The sequence below is a fragment of the Coturnix japonica genome, unplaced genomic scaffold (assembly GCF_054131305.1).
Source record: "Coturnix japonica strain WE unplaced genomic scaffold, WE-NBRP24 Scf041, whole genome shotgun sequence".
NCBI classification, from domain to species: domain Eukaryota; kingdom Metazoa; phylum Chordata; class Aves; order Galliformes; family Phasianidae; genus Coturnix; species Coturnix japonica.
In genome coordinates, this window is record NW_028188944.1 from 2736477 (window position 1) to 2762121 (window position 25645).

Sequence of the window (25645 nt, forward strand, 5' to 3'; positions counted from 1 at the left end):
AGGAGTGCTAAAAGCACATTCAGAGTGGTCACTATGTCTTACACCTATTCCCCCACGAGCCTTAATAGTTTCTACAATAGAACTGTATTTCTGCAATTTAGCGCAGTGATGTCTGGAAAATTCCCATTGCTTTTGAAGTAAATGTATCTCCTTTTGCCATGAAAATCACAAAAAACGTCAAGAATGTCCTGGAAATGTTTCCTTTCTAAACATCCCTAAAATGGAGAAATGGTTTGAACACCAGTAGGGGTAGGATGGTAACAAATTAGCTAATAGAAACATTTAATGTCTTGTCGTAGGCAAAACCCTTTTTCTCACGCAGCATCCTAGAGTTGTCCTCTCTGTTAGGTTTTTCCCTCTGTAGCTCATTGAATCTTCATTGTGCTCCATGGACTGAGCTGCTCTCCTTGTAGTTCTTCCAGAGCAAAGCCAAGAGATTCACGTCTCTTTTTTTTTATAGCTTTCTGGTAATTCTGAGTGGAGAATGTCTTAGAGAATACATCAGTGAGGAACGCAGCCATGATCTGCAAATCCTGAGTTCAAACACCAGTACTGCTACTCACATTGGTCACGAATGCCTTTTCTCCATCTAAACCTCATACTAACCTATCTCTTATCTTCCAGAGCTGAATATTGGCATTAGCAAACGGATGAAAAACAATGAAATCCAGGAGGTAGAAGATTGCACTTTTGAATGCATTCTGTCCCATGAAAGCATTGATGAGTTCAAGTGGACACTGAATGGAAGCAGAGTGGAAAGTGGTGGGCGATTTAAAGCTTCTAACGTGGGTTGGTAAGAGACTCTCCTTATCAAAAGTGTGACTTCTACTGACTCTGGGGAAGTCGTTTTTATTGCCCGTGGTCTAACCTCCAAAGCCTCTCAGTCTGTGAAAGGTAATGAGATGGGAGAGATTCTGGGGTCTGATTCCTTCAACTGTCTTCTGATAAGATTGTCATGAGAGCTAACTCATAATATGGTTAAAGTGAATAGCAACCTTCTACTTGAACCTTGAAGCACTGAGAATTTCTCTTAAAAATATGTAAAAGGAGGAACCATTTTACACAAATGTGAGAACTACCCAAAGCACTGGGGTAGTGTTGGAAATGGGCATCTCACTACAGCTTGTTCCATTAACAGTAAATCAGGAATGATCTGTTGAGGGAACTGTGGGAGCAAATATCCTCTAAGTATAAGCTGAAGGGATGGCCTTCACATCATCTAGCTGTACAACAAATTCCTATCTAGAACATGTGCATCTGAGAGCATCATCTGAGGCTCCCAGTGTGATCAGTGGAGAGAAGGAAGAGGCAGTTTTCAGACATGGTTCATCATCCTCAATGGGGTAGATTTAAGAGAGAATTAATGGTGCCTGCAATTCTATTGTCTGTACTTTACAGATTACTGCTGGCTGTAGGATGGCGTCTGTTGCAAGTGCCTCTCTAACTTATGTCCAGCATGTAGATGCGTGTATTTTGAGAGAGGCATCCTACCCTAAGTGTATGTTACTCAAAAAGCATGTTTTCTTTCAGAAAAACCTACTGAGGTAACAAAACAGCTGGAGGATAAGACAGCAGCAGCAGGGCAGGACATCAGCCTGAGCCGTGAGCTGTCGAAACCAGATGTGAACATCAGGTGGTACAAGGATGGCAAAGCAATCAGAAAAAGCCAGAAGTACGACTTGCAGTAGGAGGGAACTGGGGCCATTCTGATCATCTATGACTCTACCGCCAAGGACAGCGGGGAGTACACCTGTGAGACAGAGGACTCTGAAACAAAAGCCAGGGTCACTGTGCAAGGTGAGTTGAAAAGCACACTGGGGATGGCATGTAGAGAAGTCGAGGTAAATATCTGCAGCCTGTGGGTGATGTTTTTCTCTTCTGTTTCCTTGAGCGGGATCAATTCTTAGTTTTCAGAAAATATGGTGGATTAAAATATTTTAGTTAAAATAATCTCTAAACTGAATGATAAATGGCATGAGAAAGCAAAGCTGAGAACTAAGCTCCAGAAGAGAAAACAAAGTCAAGTATGGCATATTTAGAGACAGGTGAAGAACCCTTGAGCTCACTGAGGAGTACTAGCATACTCTGGAATGTCTCTTGGGCTCCCTACAGCACACATACTTGCTCTGGGGCATGTCTGGATGTCTGTAGAGCTAATTGCAGGGCCCTGAGAAACCTCTGGGGCACATTAGGGGGCACTGGTTTCCATGTGAGTGTTTCCAGGTTCCCAGAAGTCAACAGGGAAGCCTTTGGAGACCCCTTGGAAAGACTCAGTGGGGCCCTAGAGTGATGTAGCAGCTTGTGTTGGTTGCATCTGCTTGGCAGGGAAGCGAGTTCCCTGGTGGGAGCTGACTGACTGGGAGGTGATTCCCTTGGTTTAATTAATTTAATTACCTGGATTATAATTAAATAACACTGTTCAGCGTTCAATCAAGATTATATTTTTCCAAAGTACTGCAGTCGTGCATCTGTAGCAGCTTTCCTAAAATATATCGAGTTTATTCAAAATTCCAGTGATGCTCCTAAAGCACTTGAAGTGCATTTGAGGTGGCGAGTGACAAAACAGCTCTGAGAGAATCATCATCAAATCAGAACATTGGAACGGTAACTAATAGCAGAGATTCTGATAAGAATATTTAAATTTTCAAATTACCTTTTTCTAAAGTTGTATTTCACCAAGTTTCATCAATATGCACACTGAAGAGCTGACTTGCTATGTTTCTTTTTATAAAAAATCATGTGTTACAATTGAGAAAAGAAGGTATAGCATGTAACATCCTCCAAGTAAAGTGCAAAAAACATTTCTTCACAGTTCCAATTAATGTCTTATGTTTTGTTCAGACTCACTAAATGATGTATTTCAGGGTACATCACATGGGAATATAAGAAGACTATTCAGAACAGGAGCTGCAGAGCAAGATGAACAGCATGTGAAGGTAAGGCCGGGAACCAAGGACACAGCTTTTGTGTCACTCAGCCACCTGTGGCAGAGGTCAGGATTTCAGCAGGGATTTCTGCAGACGTTCCTTGAACACCCCCAGGGTGGGTGACTCCACCACCTCCCTGGGCAGTCCATTCCAGTGCCTGGCCACCCTTTCTGAGAAGTAATATTTCCTAATGTCCAGCCTGAACCTCTCCTGCCACAGCTTGAAAACATTCCCTCTAGTTCTATCAGTAATGACACGAGAGAAGAGGCCAAGCACCAGCTCACTGCAACCTCCCTTCAGGAAGTTATAGAGAGCAATGAGGTTTCCCCTGAGCCACCTCTTCTCCAGGCTGGACATTCCCATCTCCTGCAGCCTCTCCTCATATGGCCCCATTGTGCTTCAGACCCCTCACCAGCTTTGTTGCCCTTCTTTGAACACGTTCCAATGCCTCAGTGTCTTTTTCTCAGTGAGGGGCCACAAACTGGACGCAGAATTCGAGTTGTGGCCTCACCAGTGCTGAGTACAGAGGGACAGTCACCTCTCTGCTCCTGCTGGCGTCACTGTTTCTGATGCAAAATGTATGTAAGTGTCACATGTGTGACATCCTTCTTGATGGAGTTCTGTGACTGGAGTTCAATGGATTTGAGAGCTGACTTGAAGCCTGTGGGCATCACCCAGGAGTTGGGGTGAGAGGATGAGGCGTAGGAACAGGAACCTCTTTGGTCGTTATTAACTCCCAACATTTTGGTCAGGAATCTCTGTGTGTTTCTTTATCATGTAAAGAACAGAGTCATTGTGCAGCTTGTGAATGAATTGATTCACGCCTGCTGATTGGTGCTGTTCTCTACAGGGAGCTGCAATGGAAATGGACACTTGTGGTCCACTGTCCAGCCCCCTCCCGTGTTGGATTTTCTGGGCTTTGAGACACGTCTTCCAGATGCACTTTGTGTTATTTCTGATGTGTTGACCTGTTGAGCTCCAGCCCCAAAGGAGGATTCAAGTACTACCATTGGGAATGTAGTATTTCTTGCTAAACAGAATTCATGTGCACCCTTGTCTTTCGTCTGCACAAAGGATCTTGTAATCATCTCTGTCTGTGTTTCTTTTAGACCCAGAGAAGGAGCAGAGAGGAACACAGACTTGGGTGAATCTTCATTCAGGAGCAGGGACACGTCATGCTCATCTGAGGTGTCTGGCTGACAGCAAGAGCAGAGAGGTAAGTTTCATAGGGTCGCGTGCCCATTTTATTTTATTTTTCATTCATGATGCATAGAGGCGTTCCCCAGACAAAGTGAGCATTTCTCAACTGGACTTTCTAGAAATGAGCTAGGCAGTGAAAATGGGTTTGAAGCATTCCTAAGAGCCCCGCAAGAGAATGCTGAGAGTTAATCTGGCACCCTCCTTTGGAAACGTCCGTTGTCTGTCAGCTCTTCAGCTGTGCCCTAACACCTCCCATTGCGCTGCCACACCAGGATAGAATTCCAAGCCCACACTGAGTCCTGGAATGTTGTGGTGCCGTGTTGGAATCAGATGTGACCACGTGGTCTTGGCTCCCCGCCTTGTGGGGGGTCATGGTGGACCAGGCTGTTGGCCGTTGGTGATGTCATAAGCGGCTGGAATGAGGGGAGGAGCGGTGCGTTCTGTGTTCCTTTGTGGGTGAGCTAGTGGTCGGAGTGGTTGGTTGTCTTGTTGGTCTTGTGCCTTTTGTGCCGTTAGTTAGTTAGTTTTGTTAGTTAGTTAGTTTTGTTAGTTAGTTAGTGTTGTTAGTTAGTGTTGTTAGTCAGTTACTGTTGTTAGTTAGTTACTGTTGTTAGTTAGTGCCGTTAGTTAGTTAGTTCCGTTAGTTAGTTAGTGCCTTTAGTTAGTTAGTGCTGTTAGTTAGTTAGTGCCTTTAGTTAGTGGCTTTAGTTAGTATCTTTAGTGCTTTTTCTTCTCACCGTCGTGTGCAGCAGCTTGTAGGTAAGCTGAGCTGACGTGCGATGGATGGGTGGGCAGTGAGGTGTTGAGAACTGCTGGCTGTTTGAGCTCACAGCACCGTATTGCTTACTCTTGACCATCAGACGTAATTTTCCCCGGTACACACGTTCCAAAGGGGGTATCAGTAAAGTTGGCACCTGTCCCGTGCTTCTTCCATTGTCTTTGCTCAGTAGTGGAAGCATTGTAAAGTTGCTGGGCGGACAGGCATCACGTAGCCTGAGACTCAGCATGTCTTGCAGCAAGTGGGTGGGACGGTTGTGCTGTGTGTGTTATTCCATGACTGTCTTAGCCCTGCTCACTGACCTGCTCTTTCTCTCTCCTCTCCTCACCCTCCGCCCACTGCCTCAGTGCAGCTTTTGCTCTCATTTCATCCGAGCAAAGCGACAAGGAACTGCTGCAGATAGCTTGAGGTGATCTCACTGCCAGGTACGTGCCATGTTTTGTCCCCCGCATGGTTTTGCCGCAGGGTATGCGCGGGTAGCTCTGAAGAAGTCTGTCCATACTGTGCTGTGTGAATAGAGAAAACAGAAGTGTGTTTCTGCTCTGTTCCAGCTGTTCACACTTGCTGTGATGGGTGCTGCGTGCAGTGGGATCAGCCGTGAGCCTGAGTTGGCGGCGACGGAGGTACAGTATGAAGCTCTGGCCAGTCTTTTTTCCCTGTGTTGAGCCATTAGAAGGAGCTGCAGGTGTACTCTCCTGCAGGAAAGAATGGGCCAAAAAGGGCCTGGCCACCTGTCTGTGCCAGTGCCATTGCTGATTAGTCTGGGTATAGAGAGATGCATCTTTGCATGGCCTGGCAATGCACGCCAGAAAGGGAAATAACTGTGATGAGACGTGCAGCTCCTTCTGAAGTGCTCCTGATAAGGACGGAGCGCATTTGCTGCAGCTTTCTTTGCAGATGTGCTCCTCACCTTGAAATCCTCCTGGTTTGTCCTCAGCTCCTGACCACGGCCTGTGCTCTGTTTTGCAGGCTGATAACATGCGGGAGCCGCAGCTGGTGCGTGCTATGTCATCTTTAAACGTACCAGCGATTGCGGCAGCCCATGTTATTAGGAGCCACGTCGCCCAGGGGCCGGATGAGCTCTCTCTGGAGGTAAGCAGTTCCAGGCGTTCCTTGTTGTTGTGCACAGAATTAGTATAGAGTGTGAACGCCTCGGGAATACTCTCATATTTTGTGTCGTAGAAGAAGGCTTTTCTTTTAGCTGTGCTGAAGCTGGGATTGATGTTTCAATCTTTTGCAGGTTGGAGACATCGTGTGCATTGTTGATATGCCACCAAAGGAGATGAGCCCCTTTTGGAGAGGCAAGCGTGGCTTTGAGGTAGGAACACATTTTTGACTAGAGAGCACAGCTTCAGTAGAGTCGGGAATCTCCGGTTGGAGCTGCTCTGCCTGCACAGGATGGCTGCTGGATGCAAACAGTTGCCCTGTGTCGGTGTCAGAGGACCTTCCCTTTGGCTCTGGGCTTGGGCTAATGCCCACCTGTCTTTTTGTTCTTATTACAGGTTGGTTTTTTCCCTGGTGAGTGCGTGGAACTCATCAGGGGAAAACTGCCCGAGTCCATCCTACATTCATTGCCAAAGCCAGGTGCGTATTTTACATTTGACAATGCGGGTTAGTAAAATGGGGTCTGAACGTGGCTTTCAGGGGGTTCATTAATGCCCGAGTTGAGCAAGCTTAGAAAGAGAACTGCATTAAGCTCCTTGGGCACCTCCAGGGATGGGGAAAATCCGTTCTTGTGTGTCCTTGTTGGGAACATGCTTTCTGTTGTTACGTGTTCTGTTGAATGTGTTGCACTCGGCCTCGTCCAACCGAGCCAGGGCTGAAATGAACTTGTTTTTTTGTTTTGTTGCGCAGAGCCAAAGAAACGGGGCAAGTTCATCTCCTGCCTTCGTTCCCTGTTGAAGGCCTGCCCCAGGAGAGCGAAGCAGCCTGAGCCTCCAACATTCTCGGGATCCATGACCCTGCTTGACATCGTTGAGAGGTATTTAGCCAACAGGACTTGAGGGCTGAGCTGTAGGAATGGAAGCATCCTCTGCTGTTTGAAACAGAGCGCTTTTCTAAGCTGTGTTTCAGCAGAAACCAGGCATTGCCCGGAACAGGCAACTATTGGCAAGGGTTCGGTGCAGCTCTTCCCTCACCCTGCACCACGACTGACAGCATGCTCTGTTTTCTCTGCAGAATGAGTTCTCCCAGTAAGAGGGCAGAGTCAGCAGCTTGCAGTTGGCGTTCCTGCTTCTGCCTGGGCAAACCATCCCCTGTGGCCAAACGCCAACTGCAGAGCAGTGCCAGGGAGCCCTCTGAAGCTGAAGTCGTGGTCCTGGCAGGTAAGCATGCAAATCCAGCTTTCAAATCACTGCTTGTCAGCAACACAGGTAGAATTCATGCTTTCAGTGGGCTTGTACATCCTTCTGGCATTCAAGCCTGTGCCTTACATCTTCAGTTGACCCCTGTCTTTCCCAAATGAGTCTCTTGTCAACACAAGAGCTGGACCTGCACGAGGATCACTTTCAAGACAGTGACACTGTTGCTAGAAGCCTATTTGCTTCTGCCCACCATCACTGCATAGCCAAATGTCAAGAACCTGTTTCATGATTCATCTTGTGAAACTTTGACACTAACTGCTGTGCGTCTACTCCTTCCTAGGTGACCCGAGCCCTTGTATATCTCCAAGACGCCAGGCATGTTACGATGCAGCATCCTGTGATTCCATCAATGAAGAACTGTTACTAAGCACAGGATGCTGCAGTTCAGATGAAAGCCTTCCGTATAACATCAGTTATAAAGGGAAGAATGCCATCATCGTTGAAGCTCTCGTTCATCCCATACCTGTTGAAGCTGCTGACCTGAGCCTGCCAGACTCCTCAGGCACCAGCCTGAACCGAGTGCCTTTCGAGGACAGCCCAGCCCAAGCACAGCACGAGTGCCCCGACAGCAGCACAACCATGCAGGCTCAGGTCAGCATTACAGAGGAGAAGCCAAACATCTTGGAGGGGGAGGTAGAATCAGGCCAAGAGTCCCAGGCTCCGGGCAACAGCACGACTTCTGAGACACTCTCGTCAGACAACAGAGAATGAGTCCCATCTTTCCTCCAGACCTCACACCCCCTCCTTTTTCCTATTGAATAAAGGCACGCTCGTGCTCAATCAACGCCTTGACTGAATTCTGAGTTTTCATTCGCAGAGATTGGGATGAGTACAAGAAACAGCAAGACAGCTCAGCTTGCAACGCTCTGGCTGTGGGGTGCGTGCAGGGACACTGTAACCATACAGGGAAAGGCTTCCACTGCTTCCTCAAGCTGTAGTCCAGCCCTGCTACTGCTCTGTGGCACAAAGCCCTGAGGGATGTTCCATATTGTTAACCTAAGTGAAGCCAGCTTCATGCACTGTGTTTTGTTGTTGCTGGGTGAGAGGGGGATGCACGTTGGTGAGAAGATGAGCATTGCTGGATCTGCCACGAGTGTCCCTTCTGCCTCTAAGAATATGTCCTAAGTAGGATGTGAACACTGCTGGCACTTCCTCATTGCACGTGCTTGGAGGATCTTCAGTTCTTGCACATTCAGGATGTCTGTCAGTGACTACGAGGAAATTCTCAAGTACTAGGAATTCCATGAAACAGTTGGAACGGGTAAGTGTCATCTTTGTACAGAAACAGCACGCCTAACAGTCTGTCTCACCACTCTAGAATTAATCTGAGAATAGATTAACAGCTCTTGTCAGTTCTCTAAGTCAGGTTTCATTTGTATAAATTTGAAATTCGTTTTTTAAACCAGTTGGAAATTGTAATGTTATATTAGAGAAGAATTCACACTCAACTTTAAGCATCTGTGTTTTGATTTGTAGGTGGTTTTGCCAAGGTAAAACTCGGGCGGCATCTTCTTACTGGTGAAAAAGTTGCACTAAAAATCATGGAGAAAGTTACTGTAGGGGTAAGCCAAAAGGCATTTAAATATGATAATATCTTCTGTTGGAGTTGTGGAGTTCTCAAGAACACGGGGGCAGGTGGGATGGTACATACGAATGCAGCCTACTGGTCCCATTGCCTTTTGAAAGATGCTGTAGAGCTGGAAAAAGTTTAACAGAGCACCACAAATCTTGTTGCTGGTTGTTCAGAGGGCAGAATTCTCTGGCTTTAAAATGGAGGAAGTTATTACATCATTACATTACATTACATTATTGTTACATTATTACAGCAACTTTACCAAAATGCCAATGAAAATGCTGAATGTTTTACTTTTCATTTTTCACAGCTCTGTTTCAGAATTTCTATGGGAGTGATGTCAGTCATTGCTGAGTTGATGTTGAATTGTGTACTGTCCCGTATGTGCTTGTTCTGTTCCACAGCAGTCAGATGTGGTACCTGGTATGTCACAGTAGTTAGCGATTTCATCGCTTGCTTTTATGGTCTCTTAAGGATGACTTGCCTCATGCTAAAACAGAAATTGATGCCATGAAGAACTGAAGTCATCAACATGTTTGCCCATTGGATCACGTAAGAGAGACATCAAAGAAATATTTATAGTCATAGAGGTACGAAATAGTTTCTGCTTTCTGTGCTGTCTTTCTTACTTATCTTTCTCTGATACTCTCTAAATGCATTTTCAGATAACCTTATCTTACAGGGAAGCTGTTTGATTGCATTGTTTCTAAGGACCGCCTTTTGGAAGAGGAAGCTCCAGTCTTTTTTTGACAGACTGTTTCAGCAATTGCTTCTGTTCACAGTCAGGGTTATGCCCAGAGACCTCAAACCAGTGAGCCTGAACTGCAGTCAGTCTTCCATAAATAATAATGAATGTGTTTTTATTTTTCTGTTGGCAGAGAGAGTTACAGTACTCCACTCCATTCCAGTGGATTGCAGGAGAGAACTGAAGGGGGGAGAAGTAACACAAAGTAGAACTCATGGGTTGAGATAGAATTATGTACTGAGATAGAGAAAAGGATAATAGTTATGATGAATGCAAAAGCAATTGCTCACCACCTACCAATCAGTGTCCAGTTAGCCTCCAGTGGAAGAGATTTACATGAAGTTATACCCCCTTCAAAACTCCTTCCACAATATGTCATATAGTATGGAATATCCTTTGGCCAGTTTAAGTCAGCTGTCCTAGTTCTGTTCCTTCTCACTTCCTTGGGCTCTCAGCTGAGATTGACTGTGGCTCTGTACAACGCTGCCTGGCAGCAACTGTAAGCATCACTGCGCTATCTCCATTGTTTCTCTAGAATGAAAACGTAGTATTATATCAGACACTGAAGAAGATAATTCAGTCCCAGCTGAAACTCAGACAATAACTTGTGCTTAGGATTCTTTCCCTACAGGAAATGTTAGATATTTATTGCTATGTGGTACTGTGTTCTGTAGCTGAGCTGGATTTTGTTATCCTTGAAGAAGTATCTTCCTCTGAAAGGGGAGTAAAACATGATGCTCCTAATGAGCGGAGCAGAGACACAGATCTGATCTGAGTGTTGGTTTCACATTTTTGTGATGCTCTTTGCTGCAGTTTGTATCTCGAGAGAAGCCCTTGTGGTGTCAGTCTGTTGTGTAACCTGCTCTAGTTTTGTGCCTCAAGGAAGAGTGATCCTTTAAACAAATGGTGGCTGTACAGAGGGTATGGGGTGAGATGCATTCCTCTGGCCCCATCCAATGGATTTTCTGTCACAAAGATCATTCTCCCCAGCTTCTCTTCTCTGAGTGGGAGCTTCAGCCCCCTGAACAGGCTGGAGGTCATCCATAGAACTTGCTTCAGAGTTTGTTTCAGGTTGTTATCCTTCCTGGCCAAAAACCAGATACAGTATTGTAGATGTGGTGCAATGAGTGTTGAAGCAGGAATGACTTGTCCTGGTCTGGTTGTGCTGCTTTTTAATGCAGCTGATGATCTTGTTGTACTTCTTTTCTGTCAGAGCACACTGCTGGCTTGCATTCAGCCTGTGGTCTCTCACCACTTGTCCTCCTAGTCCCCAGGTCCTTTCCAACAGATACAAGCTAGTATTTCCCACCTGGGATATTGGAAGATGGGAACTTGCCAGCAGTCAGTGAAGATCTCTGAGACAGCGAGAGAGAGCGAGCTTTGAGTAGACTGGGAACCACTGTCCACAGCAGGAAATAAGAGAAGAGAAAAGATGTTTCCTTGGGCATTTGGGTGGAAATCATTCCTGACTGCTTTCTCATCCACCAGGAAAATCTGCTGATTGACAATTTGAAGCTGATAGACTTTGGACTCTGTGCAAAGCCAGAGGTAAGAGGATGTGTTAAATCAAATACAATGTGCCCCCAAGTAATGCATGTTTGACCACCGTATGCAACAGGGGCTTGTCCAAACAAACTCCTTAAAATCAAGCTGTTTCTGTGGCTGACATGTCATTGCATCTTGTTTGGATTGGCCTGAACTGTATGAGAGTGGTTAACAGATTGCTCAGAAGCACAGGTAGATAATTTTCTCTAGCTAGACTCCCTGTTTTCATAGTCTAAGCTGTAGATAATCTTGTAGGTATATCACCTGTCTTATGCAAGGGTCTGTAATAGGAGCATGGGGTTGGTGTGCCTAAGGAACCCTCTAAGGAACTGCATGTAGGATGAGATTGTGGATAGAATAAAATGACTTTTGCAGGTGACGTACAAATCCTGTGATTGCATATGCTTGAACTGAATTGTTTCTTGATCTTCAAACTGATTTCCAGAAGCCTTTATTAACATGTAAGATGGGTACTGGTAAGAAAGAATGGGAAGACTGCCTTACTGATTCCAAGAGAATTACTTATCCTCAAATGATTTTTCCTGGCCAAAGTTAGAGCCTCTCACAGGTAATCGAGACCAACAGGCTGTTGTTGCACAATCAACAGGCACAATCTAGATGATCAGCTGAGGAAAATAAAGCATCATGCCAAGGGTACTAGATAAGTGAGCAGCTTGAGATCTGCACATTTATGTGATACTCATGGTCTTAGACAATATTTGTTTAGTGAGGTCACATTGAATGAAAACAAAATCTAAGATTAATGAAAATATACAAAGGAGAAGAAGCCTCTGAGGCTTCTGAAGTGTTATGACCAGAAGACATAAACTCTGTTTTTGAAAGAGCAATTTGCTCTGTTAATTATCCATCATTTTTGTGCAGTCTGTTTTGTCAGACTTGTCTTTAGCTTCCAAGTTGTATGTGAAGACTTGTTTGCACTGTAATGCACAATGTACGAAAAATTGAGAGATGAAAATGTGAAGAGTTTTTCTATCTTTGATTTCATGTCTGGAATTTTGGAACCCACTGCTTGCAGTTGTTAATCTGTCCAAACTGGTCTGGTTTGCAATGCCCTCATACTTCTTGAAAAGCTCTGCTGTTAAAGGCAGAACAATTCCTACAAGTGCCATGGCCCCACTGTTGTTCTAATCTTGTTTCTTTGTTTTCCACACGCTGCTTTTCAAGCCTCCTTTTTCTTTACAGTCCAAGTGAGAATTGCACTGTGAGGTGTCTGAACCTTGTTGTGCCTCTACATAAAGAGAACAGCAGCAAAGCCTGACAGGTGACTGTGCTGACAGCTCTCGTAGCCAGTAACATGTAACTGTGCTAAATCCCTTGTGATGGCTTTGATTTAATTTTTGCCAGTGAAATCCTTGTAAAAGGAACTGCAGCAGTGTGATGAGCTAAGGTGAAGATGCTGGTTTTAGTAGTGCTCAAAGCTGAGTGGAAGGGCAATTGAATGAGGGTTATATGCTTTCTGTGGACAATAAGGTTGTGGTGCTGTTGGGGTTGGTCCAGAGGAGGGGCCACTGTGATGATCAGAGGGTTGGAGCAGCTCTCCTATGAGGAAAGGCTGGATTGTGGCTCTGGGCAGCCTGGTCTGGTGGTTGGCGACCCTGCACATAGCAGGGGGTTGGAACTGGATGATCTTTGAGATCCTTTTCAACCCAGGCCATTCTATGGCTGTACAGTTCCATACTGGAACAAATATAAAATGCTAACTATGTAAAACATGGAGTCAAACCTGTGTGATTTGTCCACACCAGGAGGTGATTAGAAAACAATTTTTTAAGCTACAAAGCTGCTTGCATGAAAGGAAAAGAAAATAAAACTACAAGAAAAAGGGAAAACCTTTCTTCCTGAAAATAGGAAGAATAATGGACCTGACATGAAATTTGGGTGAAGCTGCCTGATTTTATGAAGCTATTCCCATTATTTTCTTGGTGCTGTGTTTCCCAAATGAGTGGTTTCTGGCTGTGCTGCAGCACCAGTCTGCATGTGAACATCAACTCTATTCACCATCTGGGAAGATTAGGACTTCCCTTCTCCCACCAGCACCACTGAATTACAGTTACTCAGTGGTTAAACAAAGGAATCCTTAAAGAAGGGTTTACAGCTGTCGTGTTATCTGAAGTGCTTGGGGCATTCTGATGCTATTAAGCTCTATGTATTAACAAGTTCAAAAAGAAAAGGTAGGCATCTGATTGTTGTGCCAGTTTCTAAGTGATTTGGAAAGCTGTACCACCCAACCACTCCTTCTGTTGATGGAGGTGAAAAAGCTCAGTTTAATTTCTGACTGCTGTTTAAATCCTGAAGCTGGAGCTGGTTCCTGGAGCAGAAAAAGCTCGGAAGCTGTCCCTCCTACAAGCAGGCACCTCTGAGCAAAATATGACATCTCGATTTCTGATGGTAAGGTCAGGAGATCTGATTCCAGCATCTAGCTTTCAGCTTCATGCTATGTTAGTGGGACCTTTGGCATCTAGCACTGACCAACAGCAACTGACAGGCTGGTAACAGTGCACCCCAAAACAGTTATGTGTCTATTTATGTTATGAGGGAAAATTGCATTGCATTGAGATTTCCTATTTTTACACTTTGCAGATCTAACTCGATGTTGGAAGAATCCTGTACGCCATGTTCACACCATTTTCCATGAGCTGGATGAGTCTGTTGTTGGCATTTTAATACCATTGACCAGGCAGGCAATATGTATGGAGTATTTGGCTCTCTCTACAGTCATGAATGTTTGAGTATCTTCAACATGTGGCTCATTGCTTCCATCTCAGGCTGCCCAGAGAAGCTGTGGATGCCTGTCCTTGGTGTTGAAGGCGAGGTTGGATGGGTGATGGGCAGCCTGAGCTGGTTAGTGGGCAGCCAGCCCATGGCAGGGTGTTTAGAACTGGATGATCTTGAAGGTTTCTTCCAACCCAAGCCCTCCCGTGATCCTATGATTCTGTGATTTCACTCAGGTTTATTAAGATGAGTTCTCCTAAATGCGCTGTTCTCCATATGATTATAATTGGAGTCTAGATGGATGACTTAAACCAGACACCAAACTTTCTGATGGCCAAAATGAAATGAAATCAATCCTTTACTGTGTCAGTAGTCTGTAACTAGAGCCCATCAGGTAATTCCCAGCCTCCTGCCTGTATCAGTGGCTGCACACAGTGAAAAAGTCTGATGGGATTTTAACCTCTAAAATGTTCCAAAGCAACCAGAGGGTGAATATATTCACTATGCAAATACCTGCAGGAATAAGCTTGTCATGTATGTCCTCAGGTACCACAGTAGTTAATGGTGGGACTCAGTAGGTCATGCTGAAAGTTGAGTCTGCTGATCTTGAAGGTCTTTTCCAGCCTACATGACCTTATGCTAATATTTCTGTATTTATTTCTGTTCAGCTCCCAGAAAACCTCCCACCCAGCCCCCAGCTGACCCCGTGGTGAAAAATAAAACAGAAACCTCAGTGACGCTGGCATGGTCCCCTCCGAAGATGCAACCCCCATTCCAATCGATGGCTACATTGTGGAAGGCAATAAACTAACTGGCTTCACCTGGGTGAGGTGCCACGAGTCTCATGTCCCCGTCCCAGAGTTCACGGTGAGCAATCTGTCTGAAGAGGCTGATGATCAGTTCCGAGTGTCTGCAGTCAATACGCATGGACAGAGCCCGTCTCTGGAATTCCCAGGGAGCGTGCACCTTGGTAAGCACAAAAACCCCAATGGAAATGGGTCAGTGTGAGCTGAGCAGCTGTGTTGGTTCCCTAAAGATGTTTCATTTGACTTTAAGGATAGTAGTGCATTAACACACCAAAGGCTTTCCTTTATTACTAGTTCTCCTGTCAACCTCCAGCTACCACTAAAGTGATACAAGTTCTGTTTCTGTGAGAGAGACATGAATATACTTATCTTTTGATATCTCACATGTGCAAGAGGCAGAACTTTCTGTAACAGATCTTAAGCATAGAAGTGCTTCTTCCAGCACTCATGCAAAGGGAGAAGTAGAAATGTACCTATGATTTAATCTTCCATCTCTAAATGAGATACCAGACTTGCATCTAAAGAGCATTAAGACATCCATGTTGTTCTTCCTCAGAACCAGTCCTGGCTGTGAAATCCCCCCTAACAACTGGTGAAGCTGTACCTGGAGGGGATCCATGTTTACTACTGATCTTACAACAATGTGTTGCAGCACTTGGTACCTCAGTGGTAAAGTCTTACAGGAAAGCGAGACCTGCATCATCAAGAGAACCCAAACTACTCACAGCCTAATCATAAAGAACATCACCAAGAATGATGGTGGAGCAGAAGTGAAATTTGTTGCCGAAAATGTTGATGTCAGCACCAAGATGAGAGTGAGAGGTATTTGCTTTGATCCTTCTCCTTTCCTCTTACAGTCAAGGCATAGTTGCTGTGATCTGATGATTAGAACTGGGGCTGCAGGCATTCACTGCCTGTACCAAATACCTGAAATTGCATCCCATGGACTGATGTGAGTCCTGGTAATGACCTAAACATGATAGCACTGAGTGTAGGGTAAGCCAGTCTACCCAGCTGCTTGGTATCTGAACCAGATTGCTTCATGCCAGCTGATGAATGTCTGCAGTTCACAGCTATTGGCCAGTGCATTCAGTCACCAGGTTTACCACTGCATCACCATAGAGCAGTACTTTCAGCTCCAGGTTCAGACAGCCTTTCTGATTGCACTGGAATAATTTAGAAGTAGGGGAGCAATCATTCCAATAATATCTCTATCAATCAGCTTTGCATGACAAAATAGAACAAATAAACATTCATGATGGGAGGACCTGTTTGTCATTGGGTGGAAACCTCTGCAGAAGCATGTTTAGAGCATTCTTAATCAGTAGAAGGAGATGTTTGGTTGATTTTTACTTAGTAAATCCGGCAAGAACACCAAATGAAATATCTTGAATTGCTCAGCAGTGACACAATGATGAGTGCAGGAACAGAAGGTGATACTTTTTCAGAGATGTTGCAGCAAACATTGACCACGTTAGCCTGATATCAATTGAACTAACGAGGCCTTTGCTCCTGACAGGTGCTGCAGTGAGATTTACCAATAAGAGCAAAGATGTAGAAAAGATCTCCGCTCGGCTGCGTGAGGAAGCCAAACTGCAGGCTGAGCTTTCAGACACAGGCGCTACTGTGGAGTGGATGAAGGATGGGAAGGAGCTCAAGGCCAGTGAAAAATATGAACTGCACATTGTGGGGAAGAAACACACCCTGAAAATTCACAACGTCTCAATGGATGATGCTGTAAGTTGTCAGTGCATCTGTGAGGGGGATAAAATGCATGAGTTTGCATGATGAGGCTCTTCATCATCTTCTGCTGGCTTGTCACCCTTGTTGATCCATGGAGAAACAAGAAAGGCCTAGAGTAGTGTATGCACTTTGGCATTGGAGAGCTTACTTAATTGCTTCTTCTCAAAGAACAAACTCCAGAGAGTCATGGAGACATCTCCAAACAGAATTGAATAATGGGACTAAATTGATGGAGAGCAGAACTTCCTGCCACGGCTTGTCAGCTAGTCTTAATTTTGCTTTTCTTCTCTCTGTCATGTTAGCATAATATTTCATACTGGCAGGTCTGCCCAAAGAATTAAATGAATTAGCTGATGGACGTTTCCATGTGCTTTGCACTGTAATGTGACTATCAAATGAGTAATCAATGCTGTTATTTTAAAATCTGTGTTGGCAAGCTGTAAGACAAACAGCTGCTGTTGGTAGCTTGGTTACTGCAGAATCAGCTTTTGTGTATCTCATAGATAGGGAAGAGACCCTTAAGGGTCAGCTAGTTGGACTCCCTTGCAATGAACAGGGGCACCGCAGCTCCATCAGGTGCTCTGAGCCCTGTCCATCCTGACTTTGAACATCCTCAGGCTCACAAATCTTATACCTATGCCACACACTCGCAGTATTTCACCATTCAGCATCACCACTTGTATCTTCTCTTGCTGTAAATCAGAGCTAGCTGGTAAATCATCTGCTGTGCGGGTCAGCTGTGTCTCTCCCATGGGCATCACGTGGCTGCTGGGAGGCTCTGAAGAGCTGCAGCCAGAGGTGTGTCACCCGCTGGGCCTCGTGCCCAAAGGAACCCACAGGAAAGTGTTGTTGCAGTTTGTCATGCACTGCACTGCCATGAGACTTGACGTGCCAGACATCCTCTGACACGTGAGCTCCTGCATCCAGGCAGGACATCTGAGACGTCTCCTTCAGCCTGACGTGGCTGCAGTTTCACACTGGTTTTACTAAGGAAGGAGAAGGCACGTGGATGAAACTCTTTTCCTGCTCTTCCTGGCATTAGCTCATAGTACAAGTAAAGCACTGTCAGGTCAAGCCTGGAGGAGTAATGCTTGTCACTGACCTGTTCCTGTTCAGGGTGGAGCTGGAGGGTAAAATAACACAAGAAATTGTCATTGAAATTCAATATCTGTGAAATTCAGCTGGCTGCATTCACAGAACCTGGCGTTAAGATCTGGTTTCTGGTTTATTTCTTGAACCTCTTTTCCATAACCCAGTCCTCATTTATGAACTGAAGCTCTACTGAAAGCTATTTGCTGTGTATGCTCATGCTGCAGTGCAGCGCTTGTGACCTTTAACACCACATTCACATTCCTCTGATCACAGGCTCCTTAAGGTTGATTAAGAACCTCTAGTCCAACTGCTCACCCATCACCACCATTATGCTCACCATCAGCAGGCTAAAAACTCAGCAGAGATGATAGATCAAGCACAACACTGGATTTGGGATGGCTAGAGATTCCTAAGATATTGAAGGGTTGCTTGCAGGTGGTGTTGGCTCAGGTATTCACCCTGCATCCCACCTCCCGTTCTGTTTGGTTGAGAATCATGCATTCTGCAATTTCACTTTGTAATTCAAAGACCCTTTCTTTATCTGTTGAAAAACTGATCTAAAACAAGCCAAGAAGACTCCATTGGAACTGGTGGATGCAGAACAAAGGCATCCCCAAAGGACAAGTTGCACTGTTTGATGAACATTATTGGATGAGAGTTAAGCTAAGATTTAAAAAGTTCTGGGGCTGTCTCTGAGCATCAAATACAGAGGAAGCCTGCATGATTCCCTGAGAATGGATACCTCCTACTTTGGTGCAGGGTGAAGGGAACACTAGCAGTAACTCCTATCACAAAATGTCACGTGGCTCAGACAAAAATGCCATCAAGAGGGCTTAATTAGGAGCAACAAATGGTCACAAGATGGTCTTAGGGCAGGGAAGTAATCTATCTATGTGATACTGATTGATGCTATTAGTTCTTAACAGCTTGACTCTAGAGGGGCTGTTCTTCTTTGGTCACCTAGTTTTAAAAGAATAGATGGCTCCTGTCTATTACAATTTTTAATGCATTATTTGTTCACTGATGCCATAAATGTGCCTGGCATAGCAATTGGCCTTGGTATATCCAGTGACTGAAAGCAACAGTTGTTGCTGTAAGAAATGCAATACTAAGCTTGGTCTGCCTGTAGCTGACAGCCATCAGCTTGCTCCTCAGGCAGGTTCTGTCTGGATGGAATGAAGGGCATGAAATACTGATGTGCTCATCAAACGCTGCTTGTTAGCTTAGAGACAAGGTGTTGAATAGGTTTGTTCATGCATTGAAAACACGTTACTTAGCTGCCTTCATTTTAGCTACAGAAGAACACGTGCAGAATACAGAATTGATTAAAAGAAATAAGAACTGTCTGCATAGAACTTACTGTTTCCTTACACAGGAGAATCAAGCACACGTTTGTATGTGAGTATCTCCAGAGGTGAAACTCAATCACCCAAATGTAATGAGCAGAGACATTACAATCAGTTCTAACTGTATCTTCATGCTGTGCTGAATAAGCCTGAGTCAGGATGTAAACCACTTTCTCTTTTTTTCTTCAGATGAAGCCATTAATGTTGTCAACAAGCCCAAAATGACTCCAGAAATATCAGTCAGTCCTTCTGAAGACCTGGAGCTGGTGTGTGAGGTGTCAGCTGCAAGCGGAGCTGTTGTATGGAAGAAAGATCAAACAGAGGTGAAGCAGGACCAGAAGACAACCATCATCTCCCAGGGGACGCACCGCAACCTCATGGTCAAAAATGTGACCCTGAAAGACCAATGGAGCTACAGCTGTGAAACAAAAGATGACAAAGCAACATTCCAAGTGAAAGTCAGAGGTCAGAAAATGCTTGGAATCCCAGAGATAAAGGAACGCTTCATTTGGTGTGTCTTGCATTTGGAGGATCAACTGACAGCCTCTCTGGTGCAAAACATTTTGGCTATAGGACTTTCTCTGTCATCTAGTATCATAGCAACACTTTTCTACATGTGATTTACATCCAGGAATGAATTACTGCAACAAAGGGGAGTACAGCTGCGAGGCTGCTGGCTAGAAACTCACCTTCAAGATTCATGTAACTGGTAGGAAACACATTTTGGTTGATATTCTTTGATTATTCCCTAGTCTGGCTGTGGAAATGTCTGTGTGAACGTGTCCTCTTTATTCTGCCATGAAACTGTTTTGAGAAGGATGAAAAGAAATGCTTACAAACGTGCAGCTAAAATGATTATTTGTTTTTAACAATATTTCATCCAGCTCTTCCCCTACAATTACTTTTATCATCAGCTGTCCATGGATGTCCAACTGTGATTTGTACAATGTGCAACACTGCTCTACCAGTTGATATTTCAACAGTATTATTTACACAGACGTCCTTTTCTGCTCCAAATCCACACCAGCCATGGGAGAGGGAGTAGGTGAGCATCTTCCTCCATTAGCTTGATCTAAATCTGACAGCTTCATCCAATCCAGGGCTTCTCCAAGACCTTTGAAAATTCTGTTACTGTTGAGGAGACAGCAGGCTTCTGGGCTTAGGTTAGAATATGGTGCCCTGTTGATGGGTCCTGAGAGTGTCCAAGCCTTACATGGAGAAAACCATCACTGCTCTTAAGATGTTTTGCAAGCAGGTGAAACTTGATTGAAGTGTGGCAGTGATGCTTTCTGAGATCTCTGGCCCCTAGTTTTTCTAGGCTTTTTGTTTGCCTCTTAAGATACAGTGAGCTGCTCTTAATTGTGGCTGTGTCCTTTGCCACGAGCATACCTCTGAGCACACAGTTATTTTGAGCTCCTCTTCTTCCAGTGGCTCGGATGAGCAATTCAGAATGGGGATGGCTGTGCTGCTGCTTCCTTTTCTGTCTTAGCTGTGGTTTTCCCTTGCAGGGCACAGTTCTCTGCCTGGGCCCAAGTCTGTGTGGGTCTCTTCATCCACAAAGCTGCTCACCGTGCAGGCGGCACAGGCTGAGAGGAGAGGCCAGAGCAGCTCTCCTGTTGCAACACGGAGCAGCAAGATACAAGTGGAGGAAGGGCCTGCAGCTGTACTGAGGAACTTCAACGCAATCATTGATTTTCCATCTGAAGGATAAAGAAAGAGGAATTCCCTTTCCAGCCCCTACCATCATTGTTCGGATGATTTTTATTGGTTTATTTTTTGTCCATTATATCTTTGAGGATTCAACTAACACACAGTTGCCCTATGGCCTCAGTGGAGCCACACAAGGTGCCTTTCCTTCCTGGTTGGGCAGGCAGTCACAAGATGCAGAAAGCCACGCTGGCGTCTATCCTGTTCTGTGCTGGCTGTACATGGAAATCTTGGGGTTTTCCAGATTTCAGGGCCATGTGCCTGAAACCAATTGTGCTTCTCCTGTAAGCAGAGCTGTTGGTCAGACTTGCTGGCACTAGAAATTAAAGGTGGCAGTGAGCTGAGGCCGAGGAGGTGTTAACGTAAGAGTCAGGGATGCTTTTGAGCTTCCCTTATAACTGTACGGTTCCTCAGAAAGCAGTTACGCCTGCCAGCTCCTTTCCTGTCCGGCTGTGGAGCCTTTGCTCACATGCTCCGAATCTTGCTTGAAATCATTGAGAGGAATGTAGCCAGCAGGACTTGAGGGCTGAGCTGTAGGAATGGAAGCATCCTCTGCTGTTTGAAACAGAGCGCTTTTCTAAGCTGTGTTTCAGCAGAAACCAGGCATTGCCCGGAACAGGCAACTATTGGCAAGGGTTCGGTGCAGCTCTTCCCTCACCCTGCACCACGACTGACAGCATGCTCTGTTTTCTCTCCAGACTGAGTTCTCCCAGTAAGAGGGCAGAGTCACCAGCTGGCAGTTGGCGTTCCTGCTTCTGCCTGGGCAAACCATCCCCTGTGGCCAAACACCAACTGCAGAGCAGTGCCAGGGAGCCCTCTGAAGCAGAAGTCTTGGTCCTGGCAGGTAAGGGTGCAAATCCAGCTTTCAAAACACTGCTTGTCAGCAACACAGGTAGAATTCATGCTTTCAGTGGGCTTGTACCTCCTTCTGGCATTCAAGCCCGTGCCTGACATCTTTGGTTGACTCCTGTCTTTCCCAAATGAGTCTCACAAGCTGCTTGAAACCTGCTTGACAGGCAGCACCAAGCCTTTGCCTCCTTGGATATTGAAAGTTTGACGCTAAATGCTGTGTATCTACTCTTTCCAGGTGAATCCATCCCTCGCCAACACAGGAACCCACCAGCAATTTGCAATGATGCACGTTGTGCTTCCATCAATGGAGTGCAGTTAGGATGCATGAGTCACTGCAGTTCCAAGGACAGCCTTCCACGTGACAGCAATGATGGAGAGAAGGATGTTTGACCTATTCAGTTTTGGGCCCCTCCCTGCAAGAAAACCTTGCGGTTCTGGAACGTCTTCAGCTACGAAGGTAGTGAGGGGTCTGGAGCACAATCCTTACGAGGAGCTGCTGAGGGAACTAGGATTGTTCAGCTTGGAAAAGAGCAGGCTCAGGGGAGACCTTATAACTCTCTATAACGTCCTGAAGGGAGGTTGTAGTGAGCTGGGGTTTGGCCTCTTCTCTCGTGTGATCAGTTATAGATCTAGAGGGAATGGTTTTAAGCTGTGCCAGGAAAGATTCAGGCTGGACATTAGGAAATATTACTTCCCCTAAAGGGTATTCAGGCATTGGATAGCACTGCCCAGGGAGGTGGTGGAGTCACCGACCATGGGAGTGCTCAAGAAACGTTTGGATGTTGTGTTGAGAGGTATGATTTATCCGGGAAGTATTGGTAATGGTTGGACCAGATGATTTTGTAGGTCTTCTCCAACCTTGATAATTCTGTGATTCTGAGCTGAGAAACTTTTCTTGCTCAAGTCCAGCTTCCAAGCTTAACCACCTACAATGAAGTTGATGTCGTTTTTCTGGTAGCCCTCAAGACAGTGTCCGCATTTACCCAAAATCAGGAGGTAACCAGCTGCAGTGAAGTGAGCAATTTCAGTGCCTATTTCTGATGGTGGCAATGAGTTCAGAGGTCACACTTAATTGACGGTGCCTGTTTCCATTCTGACAAAGGATGTAGTTGCAGCTGACTTCCCGAGGCTGCCATACATGGTGGTGACGCAGCCTTGGGCTTCTGCGTTTGCATGACTCCCACCTTTCCTTTCTGTGTCTTGCAGGTCAGCTGGTGCTGGAAGCGGCCGGTATCTGAGTAGGAATGAAGGTGAGTGCAGGAGCAGCTGCTGAGGGGAGGAAGGAAGTCCATGCTAATGAGCTCTGAAGCATCTGCAGGTCCAGTACGAAAGGAGGCAGCAGTGATGCAGGGGGCTCCCCAGCAGGAAGCTGTCTGATCCAAATGCTTGCTGAGAGTTTGGAAGCCCAAGCCCTTATGGTCTCTGTAAGGGTGGCTAGTTAAAAGATGTTAACCAAGATGGTGGTAAATAGTCAAAGATTATTAGCAAAGGAAAACTCACCAATGTTGGTGCCTTGACCAGAAAGCTGAGGCAGTCTCAACTGGGGAGCAGTCTCCAAGAGATTCTGCCTTAGTGGTGGTCAGCCTTTAAATGAGGTGAGGTCTCAGAAGAGGTGCAGTCGAGGTCCACCCCTTCTGGGAGCACAGCTAGATTACTCTCACCTGTGCTCCCGCAGCTGGCCCAACACTTGCCTCAGCTGATTAATCAGAGGTTCAAGCTGTGATTTCCCATACAGTCTCTAAGCTGAAGGCAGCATCTCCTTGATCTGATGGTGGTTTGCCTGAGTGAGGGAGTGATCCAAGCTGGATGCAAAAGATTCATCTTAATTTCTCTCCTATTTTACTTCAGATGACACCTATTGGGTGTTGGTTTCTTAAAATTTGGATCTAGGAGGTGGCCTCTCCCTTTGCTTCTGGTGAAAGCACAGATGTGCAGCAGGAGTAGAAGACAAAGAGGTTTTCTTGGTGACAGCAACACCAATTATTTGATTCAAATGTAGAACTGTGATGAAGATGGTGAAGAACAGATCCACCTCAAAGACATGCTTGATCACATAAGGAATGAGCATGTGATCCAAGACAGTCAGCGTGGCTTTAGCAGGGGAAGGCCATGCCTAACCAATCTGGTGGTCTTCTATGATGGAGTGACGGCATTTGTGGACAAAAGGAAGGAAACTGATGTCATTGACCTGGACTTGAGTAAGATCTTTGACATGGCCCTCCACCACATCCTTATCTCTAAACTGGAGGGATGTGGATTTGACAGGTGGACCACCTGGTGGATAAGGGATTGGTTGAAAGGCCACAGACAGAGGGTGGTGATTCATGGTTCTGTGTCCAGGTGGAGGCCAATAACAAGTGGTGTCATCCAGGAGTCTGTCTTGGGACCAGTGCTTTTTAACATGGTTATCAGTGACACCAATGATGCAATGGAGTGCACCCTCTGCTGTTTGCTGAGTGGTGGGGCTGATGCAGTGGAAGGAAGGGATGCCATTCAGAGGGAGCTCAACCGAGAGGTTGGCCTAGGTGAATCTAATGAGGTTGAACACAGCAAAGTGCAAGGTTTTGCACTTGGGCTGGAGGAATCCCAGGCATCTGTACAGCCTGGGAGGAGCAGTCCTTAAGAGAAGCCCCGCAGAGAAGGACCTGGGGGTCCTGGTGGATGAAAAACAGAACGTGAGCCATCAGCGTGCTCTTGCAGCTCAGAGAGCAAATGGTCCCCTGGGCTCCATCAGAAGAGGGGATGGCCAGCAGGGACAGGGAGGTGATTGATCTTCATGATCCTTGAGGTCCCTTCCAGCCCGGGCCATTCTATGATTCTGTGATTACACTCGCTGTCAGAAATAACGGCAGCTGTACAGAAGCTTGTTTTTTCTTTCTTTTTCTGGCTTTGAAGGAGAAGGGGTGGAGCAAGGGGAGACCCACTGGTCATTTGTCACCTCATGAACAGGATGAATTCTGCATTGACTGTGAAAAACCTGGGCTAGTAGCATGGGCATGTCTCAGGCTGGACTCTTCTTTTGCTGCTTGGTTTCCTTTTGGCCACAGGGAGACAGCTGTCTAAAGGTGTGTTTTCAAACCCACTCTCCAAAACCATGTTTCATTGTTGCAGGTGGTTCAGTGTGCTCTTGCAGTGCAGATGCTGTAGTTTGCTGTAGAATCTGAATGGTTTCTGTTCCTAGGGGAGGACTGGGAGGAGGTAGTGAGAAGAGAATTCAATGTCTAAGGGGAGGGGAGATCGGGGATTGGTGGGAGAGGGAGCCAATAGGAGGGAGAGAGGAGTTGGGCGCAGGGTGATGGTAACACCCCTTTATGATGTCATAATGCCACTTTGTGACGTCATAATGCTTCTTTGTGATGTCATAATGCCCTTTGTGATGTCATAATGCTCCTTTCTGACATCACGATGCCCCTTTCTGACATCACGATGCCCCTTTGTGATGTCATAATGCCTCTTTGTGACGTCATAATGATCCTTTGTGACGTCATGATGCCCCTTTGTGATGTCATAATGCCCTTTGTGACGTCATAATGCTTATTTGTGATGTCATAATGCCCCTTTTTGACATTATAGTGCCCCTTTGTGACATCATAATGCTTATTTGTGACGTCATAATGCCCATTTGTGACATCATATCACCCCTTTGTCATGTCATAATGCTCCTTTGTGACATCATAATGCTCCTTTGTGACGTAATAATGCCCCTTTGTGACATCATAATGCGCCTTTGTGACATCATAACGCCCCTTTGTGGCGTCACAATGCCCATTTGTGACATCACAATGCCCCTTTGTGACATCATAATGCTTCTTTGTGACATCACAATGCTTCTTTGTGATGTCATAATGCTCCTTTGTGATATCACAATGCCCCTTTGTGATGACATAATGTCTCCCCTTTGTGACGTCACAATGCCCCTTTGTGACATCATAATGCTTCTTTGTGATGTCATAATGCCCTTTGTGATGTCATAATGCTCCTTTGTGATATCACAATGCCCCTTTATGACGTCACAATACCCCTTTGTGATGTCATAATGCCTCTTTGTGACATCATAACGATCCTTTGTGACGTCCTAATACCCCTTTGTGACGTCATAATGCTTATTTGTGATGTCATAATGCCCCTTTTTGACATCATAATGCCCCTTTGTTACATCATAATGCCCCTTTGTGACATCATAATGCTTATTTGTGACATCATAATGCCCCTTTGTGACATCATATCACCCCTTT

At 45.5% G+C, this 25645-nt stretch overlaps 1 protein-coding gene and 2 long non-coding RNA genes across 3 annotated transcripts; all 3 read left to right on the plus strand.

Moving 5' to 3' along the window:
• Positions 1 to 2862: 2862 nt before the first annotated feature.
• LOC146752787 (uncharacterized) lies at positions 2863 to 5330 on the plus strand. Its single transcript, XR_014940371.1, has 3 exons — positions 2863 to 2936; positions 4037 to 4143; positions 5253 to 5330. It is a non-coding gene; the product is annotated as an uncharacterized LOC146752787 (long non-coding RNA).
• Positions 5331 to 6989: 1659 nt separating this feature from the next.
• On the plus strand, positions 6990 to 8421 carry LOC146752788 (rho GTPase-activating protein 32-like). The gene is made up of 2 exons (XM_085531319.1): positions 6990 to 7229; positions 7549 to 8421. The coding sequence occupies exons 1-2, from the start codon at positions 7064 to 7066 to the stop codon at positions 7977 to 7979; spliced, it is 597 nt and encodes a 198-aa protein (XP_085387445.1). The 5' UTR covers positions 6990 to 7063; the 3' UTR covers positions 7980 to 8421.
• A 10636-nt stretch (positions 8422 to 19057) lies between these two features.
• Positions 19058 to 19897, plus strand: LOC146752789 (uncharacterized). Its single transcript, XR_014940388.1, has 3 exons — positions 19058 to 19316; positions 19483 to 19560; positions 19766 to 19897. It is a non-coding gene; the product is annotated as an uncharacterized LOC146752789 (long non-coding RNA).
• The last annotated feature ends 5748 nt before the right edge of the window (positions 19898 to 25645 follow it).

Coding starts and splice junctions, on each gene's coding strand:
- LOC146752788 (XM_085531319.1), top strand. CDS start 7,064: ATGCTCTGTTTTCTCTGCAGAATGAGTTCTCCCAGTAAGAGGGCAGAG. Junction 7,230..7,548: donor TGAAGTCGTGGTCCTGGCAG/GTAAGCATGCAA, acceptor ACTCCTTCCTAG/GTGACCCGAGCCCTTGTATA.